This window comes from Entelurus aequoreus, linkage group LG06 (assembly GCF_033978785.1).
Source record: "Entelurus aequoreus isolate RoL-2023_Sb linkage group LG06, RoL_Eaeq_v1.1, whole genome shotgun sequence".
In the NCBI taxonomy this organism is placed as follows: Eukaryota; Metazoa; Chordata; class Actinopteri; order Syngnathiformes; family Syngnathidae; genus Entelurus; species Entelurus aequoreus.
The window spans coordinates 22,238,160-22,261,721 of NC_084736.1; the positions used below are offsets into that span (position 1 = coordinate 22,238,160).

The 23,562-nt window shown below is 38.4% G+C and overlaps 1 protein-coding gene across 3 annotated transcripts; it reads right to left on the reverse strand.

Annotated features, from left to right (window-relative positions):
* Nucleotides 1-418: 418 nt before the first annotated feature.
* Nucleotides 419-23,205, reverse strand: akt1s1 (AKT1 substrate 1 (proline-rich)). 3 transcript variants are annotated; one of them, XR_009826510.1, is made up of 8 exons: nt 22,852-23,205; nt 21,934-22,513; nt 18,657-18,939; nt 14,195-14,278; nt 11,217-11,392; nt 4,532-4,728; nt 750-802; nt 419-685 (listed from the first exon to the last, which is right to left on the reverse strand). XR_009826510.1 is itself a non-coding variant. In XM_062050255.1 (6 exons), the coding sequence occupies exons 2-6, from the start codon at nt 22,312-22,314 to the stop codon at nt 4,591-4,593; spliced, it is 1,062 nt and encodes a 353-aa protein (XP_061906239.1). In that variant the 5' UTR covers nt 22,315-22,513; nt 22,852-23,205; the 3' UTR covers nt 3,833-4,590. The 3 variants fall into 3 exon arrangements, 1 of the variants encoding a protein (XP_061906239.1); XR_009826509.1 differs by having other exon boundaries at nt 666-802; XM_062050255.1 differs by lacking the exons at nt 419-685; nt 750-802 and having other exon boundaries at nt 3,833-4,728.
* Between the last annotated feature and the right edge of the window lie 357 nt (nt 23,206-23,562).

A 23,562-nucleotide genomic window follows, 5' to 3' on the forward strand; every position in this document is an offset into this window, starting at 1 on the left:
TCATATATTTGCTAGAAACTTTTTTTTGTTCGTTATGTTATTGTTTTATAGTTTTTATGTTAACCTAATAATGGATTAGATTTATATATCGCTTTTCTATCGACTAGATACTTAAAGCACTCAAGTGTTATTGTTCATAACCAGCCTCCAAACTTGTCCTCAATTGTTTTTGCTGCAATTTTTTTGTCTATTAGTTTTTTTTGTTATTGTTTTAATAATCAAAACCAGCGTTAACATAAAAACTATAAAAAAAACATTTTTTCCAGCACAGTGATTTGACCAATGTGGGGCGGCTGGTTATAAATAAAACATTTTATCAAATAAAAACTATAAGCAGCACAAACGAAAGGGATTTTGACAAGGTGGATGACGTCACTGGTCAGAAAATGTATTTTAGAATAAATTAAAAACCTAAACAGCACGAAGGAATGGCAGTTATTTTAATATTTGGAATGATAAGGAGAGCAACTTCACACGGGGGAAGAAGCTGCCTTGTTTTCTTATAATATTGTCTATCTAAATGTGTTGGGTTTTTTTTAGATTTAGGCTTTGCATCTCGACGAGAGCGCTTGTCGGTCTTTGTCACTTGCATCTTTCTTTGTGTGCACAAGGACGCCCTCTAGCGGCTTCCTGTAGCATTGCACCAGTCACGTGATCACACTGCATTTCTCCTGGCCTCCAGCTCCTTTATTTCAAACATAAAAGTACTTTGACCACAAGTTGACGTCTGTTTGTTGATGAAATGTCACCTTCACATCTTTACTGTCACTCCCAGCCTGCCGTCGTTCGTTCAATTCTCTCACTTTCAGATATCCGGAGCAGAAACAAAAAAAACAAGAACAACTAAGCATCTCCGAGAAGTGGAGGTGGGAAGTACAATCTTTTCCATCAGTCAGTCAGTCAGTCATTCATTCATTGGCAACATAGTAAATAGAGGCAAGTATGAGAGTGTGCTGGTGGACTCACGTTTGAAACACAAACTTCACATTTCTCATGTTGAACCCTTGGAGGAGGACACTGCTGCCTGCAAGACCTTTTGTCCACGTGCTCCATGCTGACGCGCTGAAACACTACTTTCTGACTTGATGCAAAACATGTTGGGGTTTTTTTTGGTCTCATTGAACAGAAATGTGATCATTTCTGGCTCAAAGTCAAAAAATATTAGCATTTGAAATTAGCTTATTTTTGTTTGGATGGTGTATAGCTGCCTGCTGCTTAAAATTGTGTGTGTGTGTGTGTGTGTGTATATACCCATCCATCCATCTTCTTCCGCTTATCCTAACTATATATATATATATATATATATATATATATATATATATATATATATATATATATATATATATATATATATATATATATATATACACACACACACACACCGTTCAAAAGTTTGGGGTCACCCAAACAATCCTTCATTTCTAAGAACAAGAATAGACTGTCGAGTTTCAGATGAAAGTTCTCTTTCTGGCCATTTTGAGCGTTTAATTGACCCCACAAATGTGATGCTCCAGAAACTCAATCTGCTCAAAGGAAGGTCCGTTTTGTAGCTTCTGTACCGAGCTAAACTGTTTTCAGATGTGTGAACATGATTGCACAAAGGTTTTCTAATCATCAATTAGCCTTCTGAGCCAATGAGCAAACACATTGTACCATTAGAACACTGGAGTGATAGTTGCTGGAAATGGGCCTCTTTACACCTATGTAGATATTGCACCAAAAACCAGACATTTGCAGCTAGAATAGTCATTTACCACATTAGCAATGTATAGAGTGTATTTCTTTAAAGTTAAGACTAGTTTAAAGTTATCTTCATTGAAAATAAGGACATTTCAATGTGACCCCAAACTTTTGAACGGTAGTGTATATACACATGTATATATATATATATATATATACACACACATATATGTGTATATACAGTATATACACATATGTGTGTGTATATATATATATATATATATATATATATATATATATATATATATATATATATATATATATATATATATATATATATATATGTATATACATACATACATACATACATACATACATACATACATACATACATACATACATACATACATACATACATACATATATATACATATATATATATATATATATATATATATATATACACATGTGTGTATATATATACACACATATGTATATATATATATATATATATATACTGTATGTATATATATATATATATACTGTATGTATATATATATATGCACATATATACATATAAGTATATATATATATATATATATATATATATATATATATACACACACATATGTATATATATACACATACATGTATATACATATATATACATATATATGTATATATACATATGCATATATATACACATATACACGTGTGTGTGTGTATATATATATATATATATATATATATATATATATATATATATATATACATACACACATATTATATACACGTGTGTGTATATATATATATATACATATACAGTGGGGCAAAAAAGCATTTAGTCAGCCACCCATTGATTGTCAATGGGTGGCTGACTAAATACTTACTGTATGTATATACCCCACTGTATATACACACGCGTATATATATGTATATATACACGCGTGTATATATATGTATACATATACATATATATATACACGCATGTATATATATACATACACACGTGTGTGTGTGTGTGTATATATATATATATATATATATATATATATATATATATATATATATATATATATATATATATATATATATATATATATATATATATATATATATATATATATATGTGTGTGTGTGTGTGTGTGTGTGTGTGTGTGTGTGTGTGTGTGTGTGTGTGTTTCGGATATGTCCTAAATATGAAAAGACCCGGGGGCCATTTTGATTTTCTTAAAACAGGCTAAAAAAGAGATGTGAGTGATAGTGATTATTATTATTATTATTATTATTATTAATAATAGGGGTGCAAACAAAATGTATTCACATCCGAACCAAATTCCTATTAATCCAGATTCTAAATTAATTTTACATTTTCACAAATTGATGGGAAAACTTTTTTTTTTGTTGCTTTTTAATTTTTTTAAGAATCACTTTTTAAAGGACGTTTTTAGGCCATTTCCTTGCAACCGTAAGGAGCTTTTCTAACTTGTAACCTGTTTTGAAAAAGTTTCATCATAATTATTATACCAAATAATACATTGCGAGAATCGGTTTGAATGGAGAATGAATCAAGAATCGATTCTGAATCGAATTGTCACCCTAGGAGTCGGATGGAATCGTTAGTTGCCCAAAGAGTCACACCCCTATTTATTAGTGGTAACAACTTCGCCATGTATTATTGAGTTCGTTAGTAAAATAACTCAAAAAGTTATGAGCCGATTTTGCTTAAACTTTGAGGAAATGTCTGTAATGGGATAAGGAACAAGTTCTTGTATTTTGGGGCCGATCCGGATCATTTTGACTAGATTACGTTATGAGGCTCAGCTTCTGTGCGCGTATGCAAGCCTCCCCGCCTCCACCCACAGGGACAAAGCCAGTACATGAGGCTTTACTTTTGTTTCTTTAATTCCGCTATAAATACTCCAAAAGTTGTTAGCACATCTGCTCAAAAAGGAAAAAGTGATTACAATTCGGTGCAGATTGGATCACCGTCTGGATTCAGCATTTATTTTTTTAAAGGATTCTTTACTGTTAGCTTAAACGCTTTCTTGTTACATACTCTTTTTTTTTTTTAAACGTTCCTGTTTTATTATTTAATTTCTTGTTTTTTAGTTTAATCCTATGTTTGGTGATTAAAGTGTTTAAAATTCGGTGATCGGTTCACCGTCTAGATTCGGCTTTTTTTTTTTTTTTTTTTTTAAGGATTCTTTACTGTTAGCTTAAACGCTTTCTTGCTACATACTTTTTTTCAAATGTTCCTCTTTTATTATTTAATTTCTTGTTTTTTAGTTGAATCCTATGTTTGGAATGTGAAAATAAAAAGTCCTTCGATCCACACTTTGGACACCACTATGCTAAACGTCCCTCTGGTGTCATTTTTGTGTGATAATGATAAAGTATTTATTTTACAACTATAATTTGGTAAGAAATCAGACTATAAAACAAAATCATGAATTTGAAAACCAAAAAAATTAATTAAATGATTAAAAATGTTAAAGTGTCCCAAAAAAACAAATTGCACGTGAGTTTTAGGTTAGTGTTATATATTAATAGTGTTGTCTAAAAGTGTCTTTAATAAAGTGTTGTCTGGGAGTGTTGTTTAATAGTGTTGTGTGTTAGCGCATTAGCATGGAGCACAAGGTTTACGTTCCTTCCGTGCACCGTTCCTGCAGGTCGCCGTGCTTCCCGATGTTTGCTGCGTAGTACTGTCCGTGCAGTGAAATGTGCAAGGGTCGTGTTTGTCAACGTTTTTTTTTTTTGTTTGTTTTTTTTAGTGTTGCGTTACTCCTTGAAGTGTGTGACGTTTGCTAGCGAGAGATGGATGGAGGGTTTTGTAGCGTACGCGTCTCACGTCTGATTTCGCTCCGAATCCCTTTTCCCCCCTCGCCGCTTCCTTCCTGCCGTCGGGCCTCAGTGCTTGAGGGAGAAGTCGCCCGTGTTGACGCGGGGCCGAGGCAGCGCCCCGAACATTTCCGTCCCGTCGTTGGCGCCCGGGGCCAAAAGAGCCTTCATGCTAGCGGCGATGTGCTCCAGGTCAGCGCAGCCCACCTGAGGGGACGCAGAAATGTCAACTTTATAAGGTGACATTATTATTGGAGCGTTCCATAGTGATTCCCTGCTGAAACACTGGGGGCGCTGTGAACAAACCACAACTCTTACTCGTTACTTTGCCAAAAAAGTAATTAAATTACTAATGGAATTAAGGTAACACTTTAGTATGGGGAACATATTCACTAGAGATGTCCGATAATGGCTTTTTTGCCGATATCCGATATTCCGATATTGTCTAACTCTTAATTACCGATTCCGATATCAACCGATACCGATATATACAGTCGTGGAATTAACACATTATTATGCCTAATTTTGTTGTGATGCCCCGCTGGATGCATTAATCAATGTAACAAGGTTTTCCAAAATAAATCAACTCAAGTTATGGAAAAAAATGCCAACATGGCACTGCCATATTTATTATTGAAGTCACAAAGTGCATTATTTTTTTCAACATGCCTCAAAACAGCAGCTTGGAATTTGGGACATGCTCTCCTTGAGAGAGCATGAGGAGGTTGAGGGGGGCGGGGTTGAGTTGGGAGGGGAGGGGACTGGGGGGGTTGGCGGGGAGTGTATATTGTAGCGTCCCGGAAGAGTTAGTGCTGCAAAGGGTTCTGGGTATTTGTTCTGTTGTGTTTATGTTGTGTTGCGGTGCGGATGTTCTCCCGAAATGTGTTTGACATTCTTGTTTGGTGTGGGTTCACAGTGTGGCGCATATTTGTAACAGTGTTAAAGTTGTTTATGAGGACACCCTCAGTGTGACCTGTATGGCTGATGACCAAGTATGCCTCGCATTCACTTGTGTGTGTGAAAAGCCGTAGATATTATGTGACTGGGCCGGCACGCAAAGGCAGTGCCTTTAAGGTTTATTGGCGCTCTGTACTTCTCCCTATGGCCGTGTACACAGCGGCGTTTTAAAAAGTCATAAACTTTACTTTTTGAAACTGATAATTTTGAAACCGATACCGATAATTTCCGATATTACATTTAAAAGCATTTATCGGCCGATATTATCGGACATCTCTAATATTCACCATTAATTAGTTGCTTATTAAAATAACAGAGACTTTATTAGGTTATTTGGACACTCGGGGAACATATAAGGGTTAGGGTTACTAATAAGCAATAATTCTGAGGTTATTGAGGGAAGACTCTTAGTTAATGGCTTACTGGTTGTATAATAAGGCCATGCAGAATAAGGCATTAATAAGTACTTAATAATGACTAATTAAGAGCCAACATGTTACTAATGTGCATGTTAATAAGCAACTAATTAATGGTGAATGTGTGTTCCCCATATTAAAGTGTTACCGTAATTAATTACCAGCGAAAAGTGTTTATTGCGTTACTTAAAAACTTAAAAATATGAGATGTTTCATGAGAGCAGAGTGTGTGTGCCTTTAAAAGGCGGTGCCTGTTGCTAAGTGACATGTGACATCAGCGCCCAGTCAGAGCAGCATTAGCTTAGCTGTGTTTGTTATCTTAGCAGCAGCAGTTTTGTTGAATCTTTATCACTGGATCGTGTTAGCGCGAGTTAATAAGGAGATTACATGTGCTTTCATGGCTGTAGTCTCCTTGTCCTGCAAGATTGTCACTTCAATCATTTATTAGTTATTCATTATTCCCTCGTAGTATTAGCATGTTGTTTGCTATGTGATGTTGCCTCCTATTTGATACCAAGTTGACTTTAAAGTGCTGCTGGTTGTTACTTCCTATATTTAACTTGCTGTGCTTCTGATGCAGTCTTGTTGACATACAATCACATCAAACGCGTCGCTAACGGCGTTGTAACGTACATAGGAGGAAGTAATAGGATTACTAGTAGAAGTGACGGCGTTATTTGGCATACCGCCTTTTAGGTTGTTAGCTTCCTTCGTCGCCAGCAAACAAGGGCAATTAAAGAGACACAGGAAACTATGTATTTAAAGTCAACCCATTTCAGGTGTGCGCCGCCACCACACGGGATTCAATTGTTTTGGGGGTTTGGAGGTGGAGGTGCGACCAGGCATGTGTGGCTGCTTAGGGCCCCACGGCCACAAGGGGTCCCCCAACACTGACATCAGTGGTTAACTAGCCAGGGTCCTCTTATGTCAAACTTTGTATATCCATCATCAAAGGTTGATGGAATTACTAGAGACGTTTGTTTAAGTTGGAAGTATTTGCAATCATTGGAATGACGCCCTTCTCAGAAGGACAACAATGGAGCGCCTTGAAACTCCTACGTTGTGCGCCCGACCTGACAATGATGTCATCGGCGGTCACATGAAGGGGTGGTGGGGAGTGCGGGGCGGGGGGTTTTGAAGATAGTAGGGAAACGTCACAATAGCGAGGTCAGAGAATGGTGTCTTTGTTTGCGTTATGAAGCGCCTCGCCAACAAACTGGCAGCTTTCTCTCCTTCTTGACATTCCACATGCCTCTTGGTGAACATCAACAACAACATAATCAACAACAACATCATCAACTTACATCAACATTATCAACTTACATCAACATCACTAACTTACATCAAAAACTAAAAGATAACATCAACATCATCAGCTTACATCAACAACAACATCATCAACTTACATCAACAACATCATCAACTTACATCAACAACATCACTAACTTACATCAAAAACTAAAAAATTACATCAACATCATCATCCTCAACTTACATCAATAACAACAACATCAACTTACATTAACAACATCATCGACAACAACATAATTAACTTACATCAAAAATAAAAAAAATGTAATCAACAACATCATCAACTTACACCATCAACATCATCATCAACTTACATCATCAACAACATCATCAACTTACATCAACAACAACATCATCAACTTACATCAACAACAACATCATCATCAACTTACATTAACAACATCATCGACAACAACAACATAATTAACTTACATCAAAAATTTAAAAAAATGTAAACAACAACATCATCATCTACTTACATCATCATCAACAACATCATCATCAACTTACAACAACAACATCAATAACATCATCATCAACTTACATCAAAAACAATACAATAACAATATAATCAACATCAACTTACAACTATAACAACATCAGTAACATCATCAACTTACATCAAAAACAACAATATCATCATCATCAAATTACATCAACAACATCAACATCATCAACTTACATCAACAACAACAAAGTCAACATCCACAGCATCAACAACCACAACATCATCAAATTACATCATCAACAACAACAACATCAACATCCACAGCATCAACAACATCATCAAATTACATCAACATCGTCATCAACTTACATCAACAACAAAAACAACAACATCATTTACTTACATCAAAAATAAAAAAATAACAACATCAACATGCTCCTCATCAACAACATCAACTTACATCAACAATAACAAACAAGTACTACAATACAGACTCGGACTAGACCACTAACTAGTACTAGTCTACAAATTAGGACTAGACAAATTACAAGACCACAGACTAGTACTAGACCAAAAACCTAAGAATAGTCCACAAATTAGGACATCATAAACTAGTACTAGCAGTAGGCCATAAACTAAGACATCATAAACTAGTATGAGACCACAAACTAGCACATCAATAAACTAGTACTAAAGTACAAACTAGGACTAGTCCACACACTAGTAGACCTAGACCTACAAGACCACAAACTTTACTACTAGACCACACACTAGTACTAGTCCACAGACTAGGACTAGGTAGGACTAGACAACAGAATATGACTAAAATACAGACTAGGACTAGACCACAATCTAGGACTACACGACAAACTAGTACTAAAACACAAACTAGGACAAGAATAGAGACTAGGACTAGACCACACACTAGTACTAGTCCACACACTAGTACTAGTCCACAGACTAGGACTAGACCACAAAATATGACTAAAATACAGACTAGGACTAGACCACAATCAAGGACTACACCACAAACTAGTACTGAAACACAAACTAGGACAAGAATAGAGACTAAGGCTAGACCACAAACCAGGACTAGACAACAAACTAGGGCTAGTCCACAAACTTATACTCGACAACAAACAAGGACTAAAATACAAACCAGGACATCATAAACTAGTACTAGCACTAGGCCATAAACTAAAACATCATAAAATAGTATGAGACCCCAACCAAGACATCAATAAACTAGTACTAAAGTACAAACTAGGACTAGACCACAAACTAGGACTAGAATACAAACTAGGACTAGTCCACACACTAGTAGACCTAGACCTACAAGACCACAAACATTACTACTAGAGCACACACTAGTACTAGTCCACAGACTAGGATTAGGTAGGACTAGACCACAAAATATGACTAAAATACAGACTAGGACTAGACCACAATCAAGCGGACCACAAACTAGTACTAAAACACAAACTAGGACGAGAATAGAGACTAGGACTAGATCACAAACTAGGACTCGACAATAAACAAGGACTAAAATACAGACCAGGACAAGACCACAAACAATATATATTTGTGGCCCACCACATGTAGATTTGGCGCTACCAGTTATGCCCTGGCTCATAAACACCTTATAATGGGACTGTGTGTGAAAGTAGCGTGTTGCTTGTTATACAGTAGGTGGCGGTATGCATCGTAACTAAGCTTCTTAACACACCTGGTCTGCCAGAAAATAAGATGTTACTTAGTCACTATATTTAGGGAATATTCCCGCTTTTTTTTTTTTTTTTTTTTTTTTAAAAGCAAATGCATGTTATTACAACATTTTTACTTTTATTGCAGAAATGTTTATTTTTATTTTACGACCTCTTGCAAGATTACGCATTTTTATAGAAATGTTACAATTTCATGAGAAATTAAGATATTTTTTTTATAAATTAGTGCTAAATGACCACTTCTTAAAACATTAGACTATTGAAAATGTTACATTTTTAGTTGTTTTTTTAGTAGCCATGTTTACCTTTTGTAAATGACCTAGTAACAGTGTTAAGACTAACACGTTATTTTTTATATTCAGTAACTCAGTTACCGTTACTACATGATGCTTTACTGCGTTATTTTACGTTATTTTTTATGTAGTATTGGCTAGAAACAGAATATCTGAGTGTGTTTTATTGGAGAGTTGCAGTGTCGTCCTTCTGAATGTTCTTGTGTCACAAGGGAGAGAAGAGGCGCGCTTTGTGTGTGTCTGGGTGGGGAGGGGAGGGGGGGGGGGTGTCTGTGTTTACTAAAAAGACATCATGGCGCAGCCGTAGTCGAGTTTCTTAACATGGAGATATTCTCACTACTTTTCCTTTGTCGAGCACAAAGAAAAGAACATTTTAGTTAAATGAAAGTTGTGTCTTGGATCAAAGATCCCATCTACTGCCCAAAAAAGCAATTCAAATCTGCTGAAACAGCTACAAAAGCAACATGCTTCGACGAAGCTAGTAAAGAGAGACACACTTCACCTCTACCTCCAACAGCGGCTGGATTTTAACGGAGGGACTGCTAGCCAGGACAACATTGATAGAGCCATTGCTGCGTGTGTGCTAGAAGACATGCAGGCTATTTCTACAGTGGAGTCACCCGATTTCAGGCAGCTAATTAGCATGATAGCGGGCGTCAAACGGCACGAAAACATTTTACAAGTTCCTGGACAGTGGACAGTGAGTACCGTACATAAACATGGAAAGCAAGCTAAAGAAGACACTCCAAACTCTGCCTCTGCTCATCATTCATCACTGAAGGTACACACTCTGTCAATTATTGTATATACTCTTTCATTCTAAACTTCTAGAGTGTTTGATTATCACATCACTCTAAATGTATAAACTATAAAGTTCACAAACATACAGAGAGATCCTAGTGGGCCCGGCCAATCTTTACTTTTTTCTAATCTAAAAGTGGGGAAATGCGTAGAGTGTTCTGGGCTTCAGTACAGTGTTGATCTCATGAAGACATGATTTTATTTCAGAATTTATTGAGAGAAAAAAATGCCTGGTTAGGCTTTGTGTATGTCATGTGTGCCTTCCTTGGGTGAAGCCAGGTTTACATCTATGTTGTGACATGTTGTTATTATGCTGTTTGTTACACTTATGTATGTTATGTTGCAGCTATTTAAAATAGTTTTGTCAATTTGTTCTGGCCTGAAATAAATTGGCCCTTTGAAACATATCTTTGTCTTTGTGTGTTGTATGTAGACCACATTGCTTGGCAGAGTTCAGTGATGCAAATGCATGTCAAGTTGATCAACAGATTGTATTATTCTCCAGTGCAATAACAGTACTGAAATGAAGGCTAAAAGGGCATTAATGGGAGCTTTAAAAAAAAAAGAAGACAAAAAGAAGTAACTAAATAGTTACTTTTCACAGTAACGCATTACTTTTTGGTGTAAGTAATTGAGTTACTTTTGAAATAAAGTAACTAGTAACTAACTAGTTACTGGTTTTCAGTAACCAACCCAACACTGCCTAGTAAGTAAAATAGAATAAAATGTGTCCTTTTTTGCTCACCCGTTCTCCACTGTTACCTTCTCCCGGCGCCGCTCGCCCTCCCCTACAGCCCCAGACCGGCACTGAGACGGGCAGCGAGCGGGCCATCGCCATGGCCTGGGCGTGCCGGGACGAGTGCATGGCGTGACCCATGGCCATGCAGCGCGAAGGGGGTGGGGCTTCCTCGCTCAACGAACCTGCGCGTCGCACACAAAACCAAACATGTATGTGGAACCATGACTCGTGTGTGTGTGTGTGTGTGTGTGTGTGTGTGTGTGTGTGTGTGTGTGTGTGTGTGTGTGTGTGTGTGTGTGTGTGTGTGTGTGTGTGTGTGTGTGTTCTTGTATTTCTACCCTTCTTGAGACATCAACAAGGAAAAATATCATGGTCCCAAAAAGGAAAACCATTGCATCTACAAACCCCGTTTCCATATGAGTTGGGAAATTGTATTAGATGTAAATATAAACGGAATACAATGATTTGCAAATCCTTTTCAACCCATATTCAATTGAATGCACTGCAAAGACAAGATATTTGATGTTCAAACTCATAAACTTTATTTTTTTTTGCAAATAATAATTAACTTAGAATTTCATGGCTGCAACACGTGCCAAAGTAGTTGGGAAAGGGCATGTTCACCACTGTGTTACATGGCCTTTCCTTTTAACAACACTCAGTAAACATTTGGGAACTGAAGAGACACGTTTTTTAAGCTTCTCAGGTGGAATTCTTTCCCATTCTTGCTTGATGTACAGCTTAAGTTGTTCAACAGTCCGGGGGTCTCGGTTGTGGTATTTTAGGCTTCATAATGCGCCACACATTTTCAATGGGAGACAGGTCTGGACTACAGGCAGGCCAGTCTAGTACCCACACTCTTTTACTATGAAGCCACGTTGATGTAACACGTGGCTTGGCATTGTCTTGCTGAAATAAGCAGGGGCGTCCATGCTAACGTTGCTTGGATGGCAACATATGTTGCTCCAAAACCTGTATGTACCTTTCAGCATTAATGGCGCCTTCACAGATGTGTAAGTTACCCATGTCTTGGGCACTAATACACCCCCATACCTTCACAGATGCTGGCTTTTTAACTTTGCGCCTATAACAATCCGGATGGTTCTTTTCCTCTTTGGTCCTTTGAAATGTGGACTCGTCAGACCACAGAACACTTTTCCACTTTGTATCAGTCCATCTTAGATGAGCTCAGGCCCAGCGAAGCCGACTGCGTTTCTGGGTGTTGTTGATAAACGATTTTCGCCTTGCATAGGAGAGTTTTAACTTGCACTTACAGATGTAGCGACCAACTGTAGTTACTGACAGTGGGTTTCTGAAGTGTTCCTGAGTCCATGTGGTGATATCCTTTACACAGTGATGTCACTTGTTGATGCAGTACAGCCTGAGGGATCGAAGGTCACGGGCTTAGCTGCTTACGTGCAGTGATTTCTCCAGATTCTCTGAACCCTTTGATGATATTACGGACCGCAGATGGTGAAATCCCTAAATTCCTTGCAATAGCTGGTTGAGAAAGGTTTTTCTTAAACTGTTCAACAATTTGCTCACGCATTTGTTGACAAAGTGGTGACCCTCGCCCCATCCTTGTTTGTGAATGACTGAGCATTTCATGGAATCTACTTTTATACCCAATCATGGCACCTACCTGTTCCCAATTTTCCTGTTCACCTGTGGGATGTTCCAAATAAGTGTTTGATGAGCATTCCTCAACTTTATCAGTATTTATTGCCACCTTTCCCAACTTCTTGTCACGTGTTGCTGGCATCAAATTCTAAAGTTAATAATTATTTGCAAAAAAAAATTTTTTTATCAGTTTGAACATCAAATATGTTGTCTTTGTAGCATATTCAACTGAATATGGGTTGAAAATGATTTGCAAATCATTGTATTCTGTTTATATTTACATCTAACACAATTTCCCAACTCATATGGAAACGGGGTTTGTAATAGAGAATGTCTCATTTGCACCTCTGGTGGTCAAAATTAGGGTGGTCCCAAAAAGGAGGGATTTTTCAAATTGACTGTCTGTTTTAAAAGTGCTCTCCCTCTGGTCAACATATGAAATAACAAGTGTGTGTAAAAATTTGAAGTGCTCCCCCTCTGGTCAACGTATGTAATAAAAAGTGTGTGTAAGAAATTTAAATGCGACCCCTTTGGCCAAAATTAATAAAAAATTAATATGTATATAAAGACATACTGTAATAACTTTTTAAGTAAACAAATATACAACTAAATAAATTAACTAAAAGCAGTCTTTTTCTCACAATGTGTCGACTCTTTTCTCATAAAAAAATCAATAATTTCTCATATTCTTTCTGTTTCTGTAATATTGTAATATTCTCTAGTGAAACTATTACTTTTTTATGTAAAATGATTACTTTTTAATGCAAAATGGTGACATCTGTCATATATAATTCTGACTTTTGTCACAATATTGGCAATTTTTTTTGTTAAAATAGTGACATTTTTCGAGTAAAATTATGACTTTTGTCATAATATTGCCAAGTAAAATTCTGATTATTATTATAATATTGCCAAAATTTTAAGTTTTCTCATAAAATTGTGACTTTTGTCGAGTAAAGTTACGACTCTTTTCATAAAATTGCCAAAAGTTTAAGCTTTTCTTGTAAAATTTATACTGTTAAGTAAAATTCCAACTTTTATCATAATATTGCACAAATGTTCAGTTTTTCTCGAAAAATTGCAAAAATTTTACTTGCATTGAGTAAAATTACGACTTTTATTATAATACTGCCAAAATTCTAAGTTTTTCTTGAGAAATTGTGAAATTCCAACTCATTTTTCACAACAAGCTTTTTTATATTTGCATGGTATGTATATATTATTAATGTTGTAAATACAAATCTTTATATATCTAGAAAGGGTGGTTCTAAAGAGGTAGGCATTTTTCGGAAGTCTCAAGAAGACAACAAATACGTGTGTGTGTGTGTGTGTGTGTGTGCACGTGCGTGCGTGTCTGAACTCACCGTCGGTGCTCTCCTCCTCGCCGTCCGACTCGAAGAAGGGTTCACAGTCACGAGACAGCGAGTCCTCGTCCATAGAGAAGACGCCTGGAAGACAAGCAGGATATCGACGTTTTCCAAAGATGGCTGCTTTTCATGGACTTTAAAGCAACAATACGTAAGAATTGGCCCTTCATCAGTGGACACAAACTATACCGCCCATTAGGGTTGTCACCACACCAGAACTTCAGTCGTCGATACCGATGAATTCACACGATTCCTGATACCAGTACAAAAATAAAACCTGAACCCGTGTACTTTTAAATATACTACTTTATTGAAAATACTTTCAAGTATTCAAGAAAAAAAGAACAGTAGTGTTCTATAACCTCTCAGTGTATCAATACAAACCATACTGTGCGTATAAATATGACCATATATAGTAATAGTCACTTATCTTACATTCTAAAAGGAGCAGCAGTCATGTGGAGCCTTCAAGTATACAAAACAAATAATAGTGTTATTAATATGATAAATAATAAATGATAAATGGGTTATACTTGTATAGCGCTTTTCTACCTTCAAGGTACTCAAAGCGCTTTGACACTATTTCCACATTTACCCATTCACACACACATTGATGGCGGGAGCTGCCATGCAAGGCGCTAACCAGCAGCCATCAGAGGCAAAGGGTGAAGTGTCTTGCCCGAGGACACAACGGACGTGACTAGGAAGGTAGAAGGTGGGAATTGAACCCCAGTAACCAGCAACACTCCGATTGCTGGCACAGCCACTCTACCAACTTCGCCACGCCGTCCCTATATAATATAATATATAATATAATATAATAATATAATTATATAATATAATATAATAATATAATAATATAATTTCACTATGGTGGTAGTGTGACATCATCATGTCATCTATAATGAAATATGCTGATAAATAGCAAAATTGTTTTGGTTTTGATTCCCTTATATTGTCATATTATATATTTTTATATATGTATATATATATATATATATACACATATATATATATATATATACATATACATATATATATATATATATATATATATATATATATATATATATATATATATATATATATATATATATATATATATACACACACACACACACACACACTTGTAAACAAATATACAGTCGAGATCAAAAGTTTACATACATTTGTAAAGAACATAATGTCATGGCTGCTTGAGTTTCCAATACTTTCTACAACTCTTATTTTTTTGTGATAGAGTGATTGGAGCACATACTTGTTGGTCACAAAAAACATTCATGAAGTTTGGTTCTTTCATGAATTTATTATGGGTCTACTGAAAATGTGACCAAATCTGCTGGGTCAAAAGTATACATACAGCAATGTTAATATTTGGTTACATGTCCCTTGGCAAGTTTCACTGCAATAAGGCGCTTTTGGTAGCCATCCACAAGCTTCTGGTTGAATTTTTGACCACTACTCTTGACAAAATTGGTGCAGTTCAGCTACATTTGTTGGTTTTCTGACATGGATTTTTTTCTTCAGCATTGTCCACACGTTTAAGTCAGGACTTTGGGAAGGCCATTCTAAAACCTTCATTCTAGCCTGATTTAGCCATTCCTTTACCACTTTTGATGTGTGTTTGGGGTCATTGTCCTGTTGGAACACCCAACTGCACACAAGACCCAACCTCCGGGCTGATGATTTTAGGCTGTCCTAAATAATTTGGAGGTAATCCTCCTTTTTCATTGTCCCACTTAAAGGCCTACTGAAATGATTTTTTTTTTATTTAAACGGGAATAGCAGATCCATTCTATGTGTCATACTTGATCATTTCGCGATATTGCCATATTTTTGCTGAAAGGATTTAGTAGAGAAAATCAACGATAAAGTTCGCAACTTTTGCTCGCTGATAAAAAAAAGCCTTGCCTGTACCGGAAGTAGCGTGACGTCACAGGAGCTAGTATTCCTCACAATTCCCCGTTGTTTACAATGGAGCGAGAGAGATTCGGACCGAGAAAGTGATGATTACCCCATTAATTTGAGCGAGGATGAAAGATTCGTAGATGAGGAACGTTACAGTGAATGACTTGAGAGGCAGCAATGGACGTATCTTTTTTCGCTCTGACCGTAACTTAGGTACAAGGGCTCATTGGATTCCACACTCTCCTTTTTCTATTGTAGATCACAGATTTGTATTTTAAACCACCTCGGATACTATATCCTCTTGAAAATGAGAGTCGAGAACGCGAAATGGACATTCAGTGCCTTTTATCTCCACGACAATACATCGGCGAAATGCTTAGCTACGAGCTAACGTGATAGCATCTTGCTTTAACTGCATATAGAAACAAAAGAAATAAACCCCTGACTGGAAGGATAGATAGAAAATCAACAATACTATTAAACCGTGGACATGTAAATACACGGTTAATGCTTTCCAGGCTGGCGAAGGTTAACAATGCTGTGCTAACGACGCCATTGAAGCTAACTTAGCAACCAGACTGCACAGAGCTATGCTAAAAACATTAGCTCTCCACCTACGTCAGCCAGCCCTCATTTGCTCATCAACACCCGTGCTCACCTGCGTTCCAGCGATCGGCAGAAGGACGAAGGACTTCACCCGATGCGTTTGGCGGCCCGGAGACGTAGGAAGTCAAGGTGAGGTTGGCGGCTAGCGCTCCAACAAAGTCCTCCTGGTTGTGTTGCTGTAGTCCGCTGCTAATACACTGATCCCACCTACAACTGTCTTCTTTGCAGCCTTCATTGTTCATTAAAAAAATTTCAAAAGATGTCCAGAATACTGTGGAATTATGAAATGAAAACAGAGCTTTTTGTATAGGATTCTACGGGGTACCATAACTTCCGTTACTCGGACTTCGTCACGCGCATACGTCATCATACCGCGATGTTTCAGCCGGATATTTCCCGGGAAGTTTTAAATGTCACTTTATAAGTTAACCCGGCCGTATTGGCATGTGTTGCAATGTTAAGATTTCATCATTGATATATAAACTATCAGACTGCGTGGTCGGTAGTAGTGGCTTTCAGTAGGCCTTTAAAGCACCAGTTCCATTGGCAGCAAAACAGGCCCAGAGCATAATACTAACACCACCATGCTTGACGGTGGGCGTGGTATTCCTGGGATGAAAGGCCTCACTTTGGGGACGGCGTGGCGAAGTTGGGATAGTGGCCGTGCCGGCAATCTGAGGGTTACTGGTTTAATCCCCACCTTCTACCATCCTAGTCACGTCCGTTGTGTCCTTGAGCAAGACACTTCACCCTTGCTCCTGATGGGCCTGGTTAGCGCCGTGCATGGCAGCTCCCGCCATCAGTGTGTGAATGTGCGTGTGTGAATGTGGAAATAGTGTCAAAGCGCTTGGAGTTCCTTAAAAAAGGTAGAAAAGCGCTATACAAGTACAACCCATTTACCATTTTCCTTTTCTCCTCCAAACATATTGCTGGGTATTGTGGCCAAACAGCAAATTTTTTGTTTCATCTGACATTACATGGACAAAGATAAGATCTTCTGGAGGAAAGTTCTGAGGTCAGATGAAACAAAAATTTAGCTGTTTGGCCACAATACCCAGCAATATGTTTGGAGGAGAAAAGGTGAGGCCTTTAATCCCAGGTACACCATGCCCACTGTCAAGCATGGTGGTGGTAGTATTATGCTCTGGGCCGGGTTTGCTGCCAATGTAACTGGTGCTTTAAATGGGACAATGAAAAAGGAGGATTACTTTCAAATTCTTCAGGACAACCTAAAATCATCAGCCCGGAGGTTGGGACTTGGGCGCAGTTGGGTGTTCGCAACTGCACGCATGCATACATATACACATACATACACATACATACATACATACATACATACACACCACACATATCAAACTTTTTATCACCTCGTTTAAGCTCATGCCACAGTAAGTTGAAAGATGTGGACACGTTTGTTACTGGATACTTTCCATTATGCCTTGGAGACTTTGTATGTGTAAGTAATATGCAACTATAATTATTTGATACTTGTTTATATTGCCAAATGTGCCATTTTACACTGCAATAATAGAGGGACAAGCGGTAGAAAATGAATGAATGGATGGATGGATGGATTATTACGCAGGGCGAGCTTGTGTGATCAAAAAAGCAGGTATCGATGGATTTTGTGCATGTTAGTATCGACTCTGTGTGGAATTATCAATATTCCTGACAAGCAAAACGATGTAAACATGCTAGAATGATCCACATCCTTGCCTTGATTCCAAAAAAATATTTGCTTAACCAATGCACCAATTACACGTGCCACCTGCAGGGGGAGCCCTGGAGCAGACACGAACATAAGCAGGAAGTTTGGTGATTGAAGGAGGTGTTTGTCTACTTTGAATTTGTCTTTGCGTCCAAATGCAAATCCGTGAGTTTCTTAGTGCTGCTTTGCAAAGAGCCAATAAAAACACGTCCGTGTTACTTCCTTGCTTATCCTCACCTGCACTTTCGTTCCCGTACGGCCGCTTCTCGTCCATGTCCTCCTCCTCGTCGTCCTCCTCCTCCTCGTCCTCTTCGTCGTCCTCACACTCCTCCTCCAGGTCCACGATGCCAGCCTGCTGTCTCCCCTGCCTGGCGGTCTCCACGGCGCTCTTCTCCCGCTCACGCTCGCCGTTGTTGCCCTGGCCGGGAGCGTCTGGCGAGCTGTAGATGGACGGGTAGCTCTGAGAGTAGAGTCTGCTGCTGGGGCTGACTCCGCCCACCAAGCAGTCGCCTGTCACGTTCTGAAAGGACAGCAAGGAGGAAGGACGTGAGCTTCTAGGACAGCAGTGTCCAAACTTCTTCCACTGAGGGCCGCACCCGGAAAAGTTAAAGCATGCGTGGGCCATTTTGATACTTTTTCATCTCAAAACAAATATATAGATTTGTTTTAACCTTTAAGACTCGCCTCAAGTTTGGTCCATAAAAAAAAATTATAGATATACTATATTGCCAAAAGTATTTGGACACCCATCCAAATGATCAGAATCAGGTGTCCTAATCACTTGGCCTGGCCACAGGTGTATAAAATCAAGCACTTAGGCATGGAGACTGTTTCTACGAATATTTGTGAAGGAAAGGGCCGCTCTCAGTGATTTCCAGCGTGGAACTGTCATAGGATGCAGCAACAAATCCAGTCGTAAAATGTCCTCGCTCCTAAATATTCCAAAGTCAACTGTCGGCTTTATTATAAGAAAATGGACGAGTTTGGGAACAACAGCAACTCAGCCACCAAGTGGTAGGCCACGTAAACTGACAGAGAGGGGTCAGCGACTTTCTGCACAGTCAGTTGCTACAGAGCTCTAAACTTAATGTGACCTTCCAATTAGCCCACATACAGTACGCAGAGAGCTTCATGGAATGGGTTTCCATGGCCGAGCAGCTGCATCTAAGCCATACATCACCAAGTCCAATGCAAAGCGTCAGATGCAGTGGTGTAAAGCAAGTCGCCACTGGACTCTAGAGCAGTGGAGACGCCTTCTCTGGAGTGATGGATCACGCTTTTCCATCTGGCAGTCTGATGGACGAGTCTGGGTTTGGAGGTTGCCAGGAGAACGGTACATTTCGGACTGCGTTGTGCAGACTGTGAAATTTGGTGGAGGAGGAATTATGTTGTGGGGTGTGGGGTTGTTTTTCAGGAGTTGGGCTTGGCCCCTAAGCTCCAGTGAAAGGAACTTTGAATGCTCCAGGATACCAAAACATTTTGGAAAAATGCCATGCTCCCAACCTTGTGGGAACAGTTTGGAGCGGGCTTCTTCCTCTTCCAACATGACTGTGCACCAGTGCACAAAGCAAGGTCCATAAAGACATGGATGACAGAGTCTGGTGTGGATGAACTTGACTGGCCTGCACAGAGTCCTGACCTGAACCCGATAGAACACTTTTGGGATGAATTAGAACGGAGACTGAGAGTCAGGTCTTCTCGACCAACATCAGTGTGTGACTTCACCAATGCGCTTTTGGAAGAATGGTCGAAGATTCCTATAAACACACTCCGCAACCTTGTGGACAGCCTTCCCAGAAGAGTAGAAGCTGTAACAGCTGCAAAAGGTGGATCGACATCATATTGAACCCTATGGGTTAGGAATGGGATGGCACTTCAAGTTCATATGTGAGTCAAGGCAGGTGGCCAAATACTTTTGGCAATATAGTGTGTGTATATATATATATATCATGTTCTTTTATGGCAAACACAAAAACAACGTTTTCTCCCTAAAAGTTCAAAGTGAAATATTTGATGTGAAGTAATTGGAGCGTTAAATAGGTCAATAGCTCAAAACATTGATTTTGATTAATTATTTGAGCAATGAGTTTAAAAAAAAAATCCCACAGAAATACTTAGGGCCCCACTCATAAGTTAAAAATGAGTCATACATATATTAATTTTTATTTTCAACACTTAGGTCTCTCAATCATTCATTGATGATAACTTTATATTTGTATTATTTATTTGTTTAGTCCTTTTTGTCAAAGAAACCCTGTTTTTATGGCAAACACAAAATATGGAATATTTCCACAAAAAAAAAAATTCAAAGTAGAATATGTGCCTTAAATTGGTCAATATTTCATAACATTGATTATTTTAGCATTAAGTATTTATTTTTTAATCCCACTAAAATATTGGGGTATTCAATGTGTTAAAATGTTAAAAAATAATACTTTTATTTCATTTTCAACACTTAAGTCTTGAAACCAACTTAAGATCTATGTGCGATTATAAGATTGTATGTATTTTATGCCCTTTTTGTCAAAAAACTGTTTTGATTGGCAAACACACAAAATATGCAATATATTTCCCCAAAAAATATATTTTAAAGTTGAATATTTGATGTGAAGTAATTAGAGCCTTAAATAGGTCAATAATTCAATACATTGATTTTAATTAACTATTTGAGCAATGACAGTTAAAAAAAAAATCCCAACAAAATTCTTAGGGTCCCACTCATAAGTGTTAAAAGTTAGTCATACATTCAATATTTTGTATTTTTAACACTTAGGTCTCTCAATCAACTTTAGAACAATTCATCGATTATAACTTTATATTTTTATTATTTATTTGTTAAGCACTTTTTGTCAAAGAAACCCTGTTTTTTATGGCAAACACAAAATATAGAATATTTCCGGAAAAAAAAAATTCACAGTAGAATATTTCATGTGAAGTAATTGGAGCCTAAATAGGTCTATATTTCATAACATTGAATTTTTTTTTATCAGTAAGTATTTCTTTTATTCCCATTAAAATGTTGGGGGATTCAAAGGAGCCCCAAATTATAAAAATGTTAAAAATAATACTTTTTTAAAAATGTTCAACACTTAAGTCTTTAAATCAACTTAAGATCAATGCAAGATATTATTTATTTTTTTGAGGGGTCTGTTTGTTTTATGCCCTTTTATTCAAAACTATGTTTTGAATGGCAAACACACAAACTACGCAACATATTTCAAAGTTTAATATTTGACGTGAAGTAATTGGAGTCAATAATTCATAACATTGATTTTGATTCATTATTATTTTTGAGCAATGACAGTTTAAAAAACAACTTTGTGTTATTATAGTTAACAGTGCAACTTTTTCTCGTTACATTTCACCCGTTTATGTCTTTTTTTGGATAGTATTTTTTAGAACGGGCCTTTAAAAAATGAGCTGCGGGCTGCAAACGGCCCCCGGGGCCGCACTTTGGAATGCCCCTGACCTAGGAGACACAGCGACACGGCAGACGGGGGCGTGCGTCACTCACCCCCCTGAATCCGGGGTCCGCCACCAGCTTGGCGCCCTCCTGCCCGGCCGCCTGGCGCATGTGCTTCTGCGCGGTGAGCAAGGTGGCGGAGTGCAGGACTCCGATGTCGTCTATGTAGCGGCGCGCCGACTCCGCCAGGAAGCTTTGGCCCCAAATGCTGTAGGAGAACTCGCACTCCCTCGGGAAGCCGCCGCTCTCCCACTTCTTCTTCTTCCCGTCCCCTTCTGGAACCGAGGGCCGGAACTTCTTGCAGGCTGTGAGAATGGCCAGGTCGCAGCCGGACTTTTGGCAGTATGCTTCCGCCGCGGAAAGTAGTGCCAGCCAGGTGTCTCTGTGGTTGTCCGCGATCTCCGGCTCGGACAACTTGGTGATGGAGGCCATGATGGTGTCAGGTAGAGTGTGTAGCTTCAAATCAATAAATCCGTATCTGCTGGTCTTGATTGTTTGTTTTTCTCTTTTTTGCAGTGATGAAGATGAATCAAGAGGCACTGGATATGATGGGACTTGAGGGCCGGGGAGATGTTTTTTTCACACAGACCGCCAGGGGAGAGAATGGATGGTTCCAAATTGCTGGTGATACCTGGAAAAAAAGTCAGAAAATATGAAAAAATAAACACTTTCAGCACAAAGCTCAGATTGGCTGGAGCCTGCTAAACCTGTAAGAGCGTGTTGACAACACGCAATGCTAGCCGCTTTGAAATCGTCACAATTCATTCTTAAAGCAACGCCATTCCTTTTTTAAATCTATTTGTTTGTCATTCTCAGCTGCAACTGTTGATGTTGTTGTTGTTTATTAGTCTGTTTGTGTGCAGGCTCCTCGGGATGCAAGCCGCACTTCAACCACCATTTGTGTACACTTACGCGGCGGCCGAACTGCGCAGAACAAACGACGCAAGCAGAGGGTTTATGTTCGCCTACCTGCTTGCTCGCTTTCGTCCGAGTTGCCGCTTTAGCAACCAGCCTTAAACTTGACTTTACTTCATCAAACGTGCTGTGCCTTCTTCGATCGCTCCTCTCCCCTTGCTAGGCTCGTCACCAGCGGAAAGTCGGCACGCAGGAACACCGCAGGTTCCTGTTGCGATTTTAGTAAAATAAAACCGATGACGAGGGTGTTTGTTTCCAGCCGTCGTTGTTCGAAGAGAGTAACACAACACTGCTACATTCACATACATAATATATGTATAATCCTAAAATCATATTTTGTTTGTGTTTGCGGACGAGTCGCCAACACCTGTCAGTGAGTCGCCGTCGACGCCGTACTTTTATTTCGAAAAGCAGAGTTCTACCAACTTATATCCGGTAATGGCGTCACCTGTTTACTGCCTTCCAATCGAACGCACCATGCACACGTGACTATGGTCCTTGGGCGGGGCTAATTTACGCCCAGTTCAACGTACCAATCAGTTTCGCTCCTTTGTCACGTGATCACTTCGTTAGAATAAAGCAGTTTTTGCTTTGGCAACTATTAAAGTGATATTAAAGAGTGTAAAAGTAATGACCTAGTACACCAATGGGTACGTTTTTTTTTACGAAGATTTAGATTGTTTTGAAAAACAACGATACGGTACGTTTAAGTGGCCTTTACTCTAGTGGTCAAAAAGCCATATGTAGACATCATGAAATTGTTTT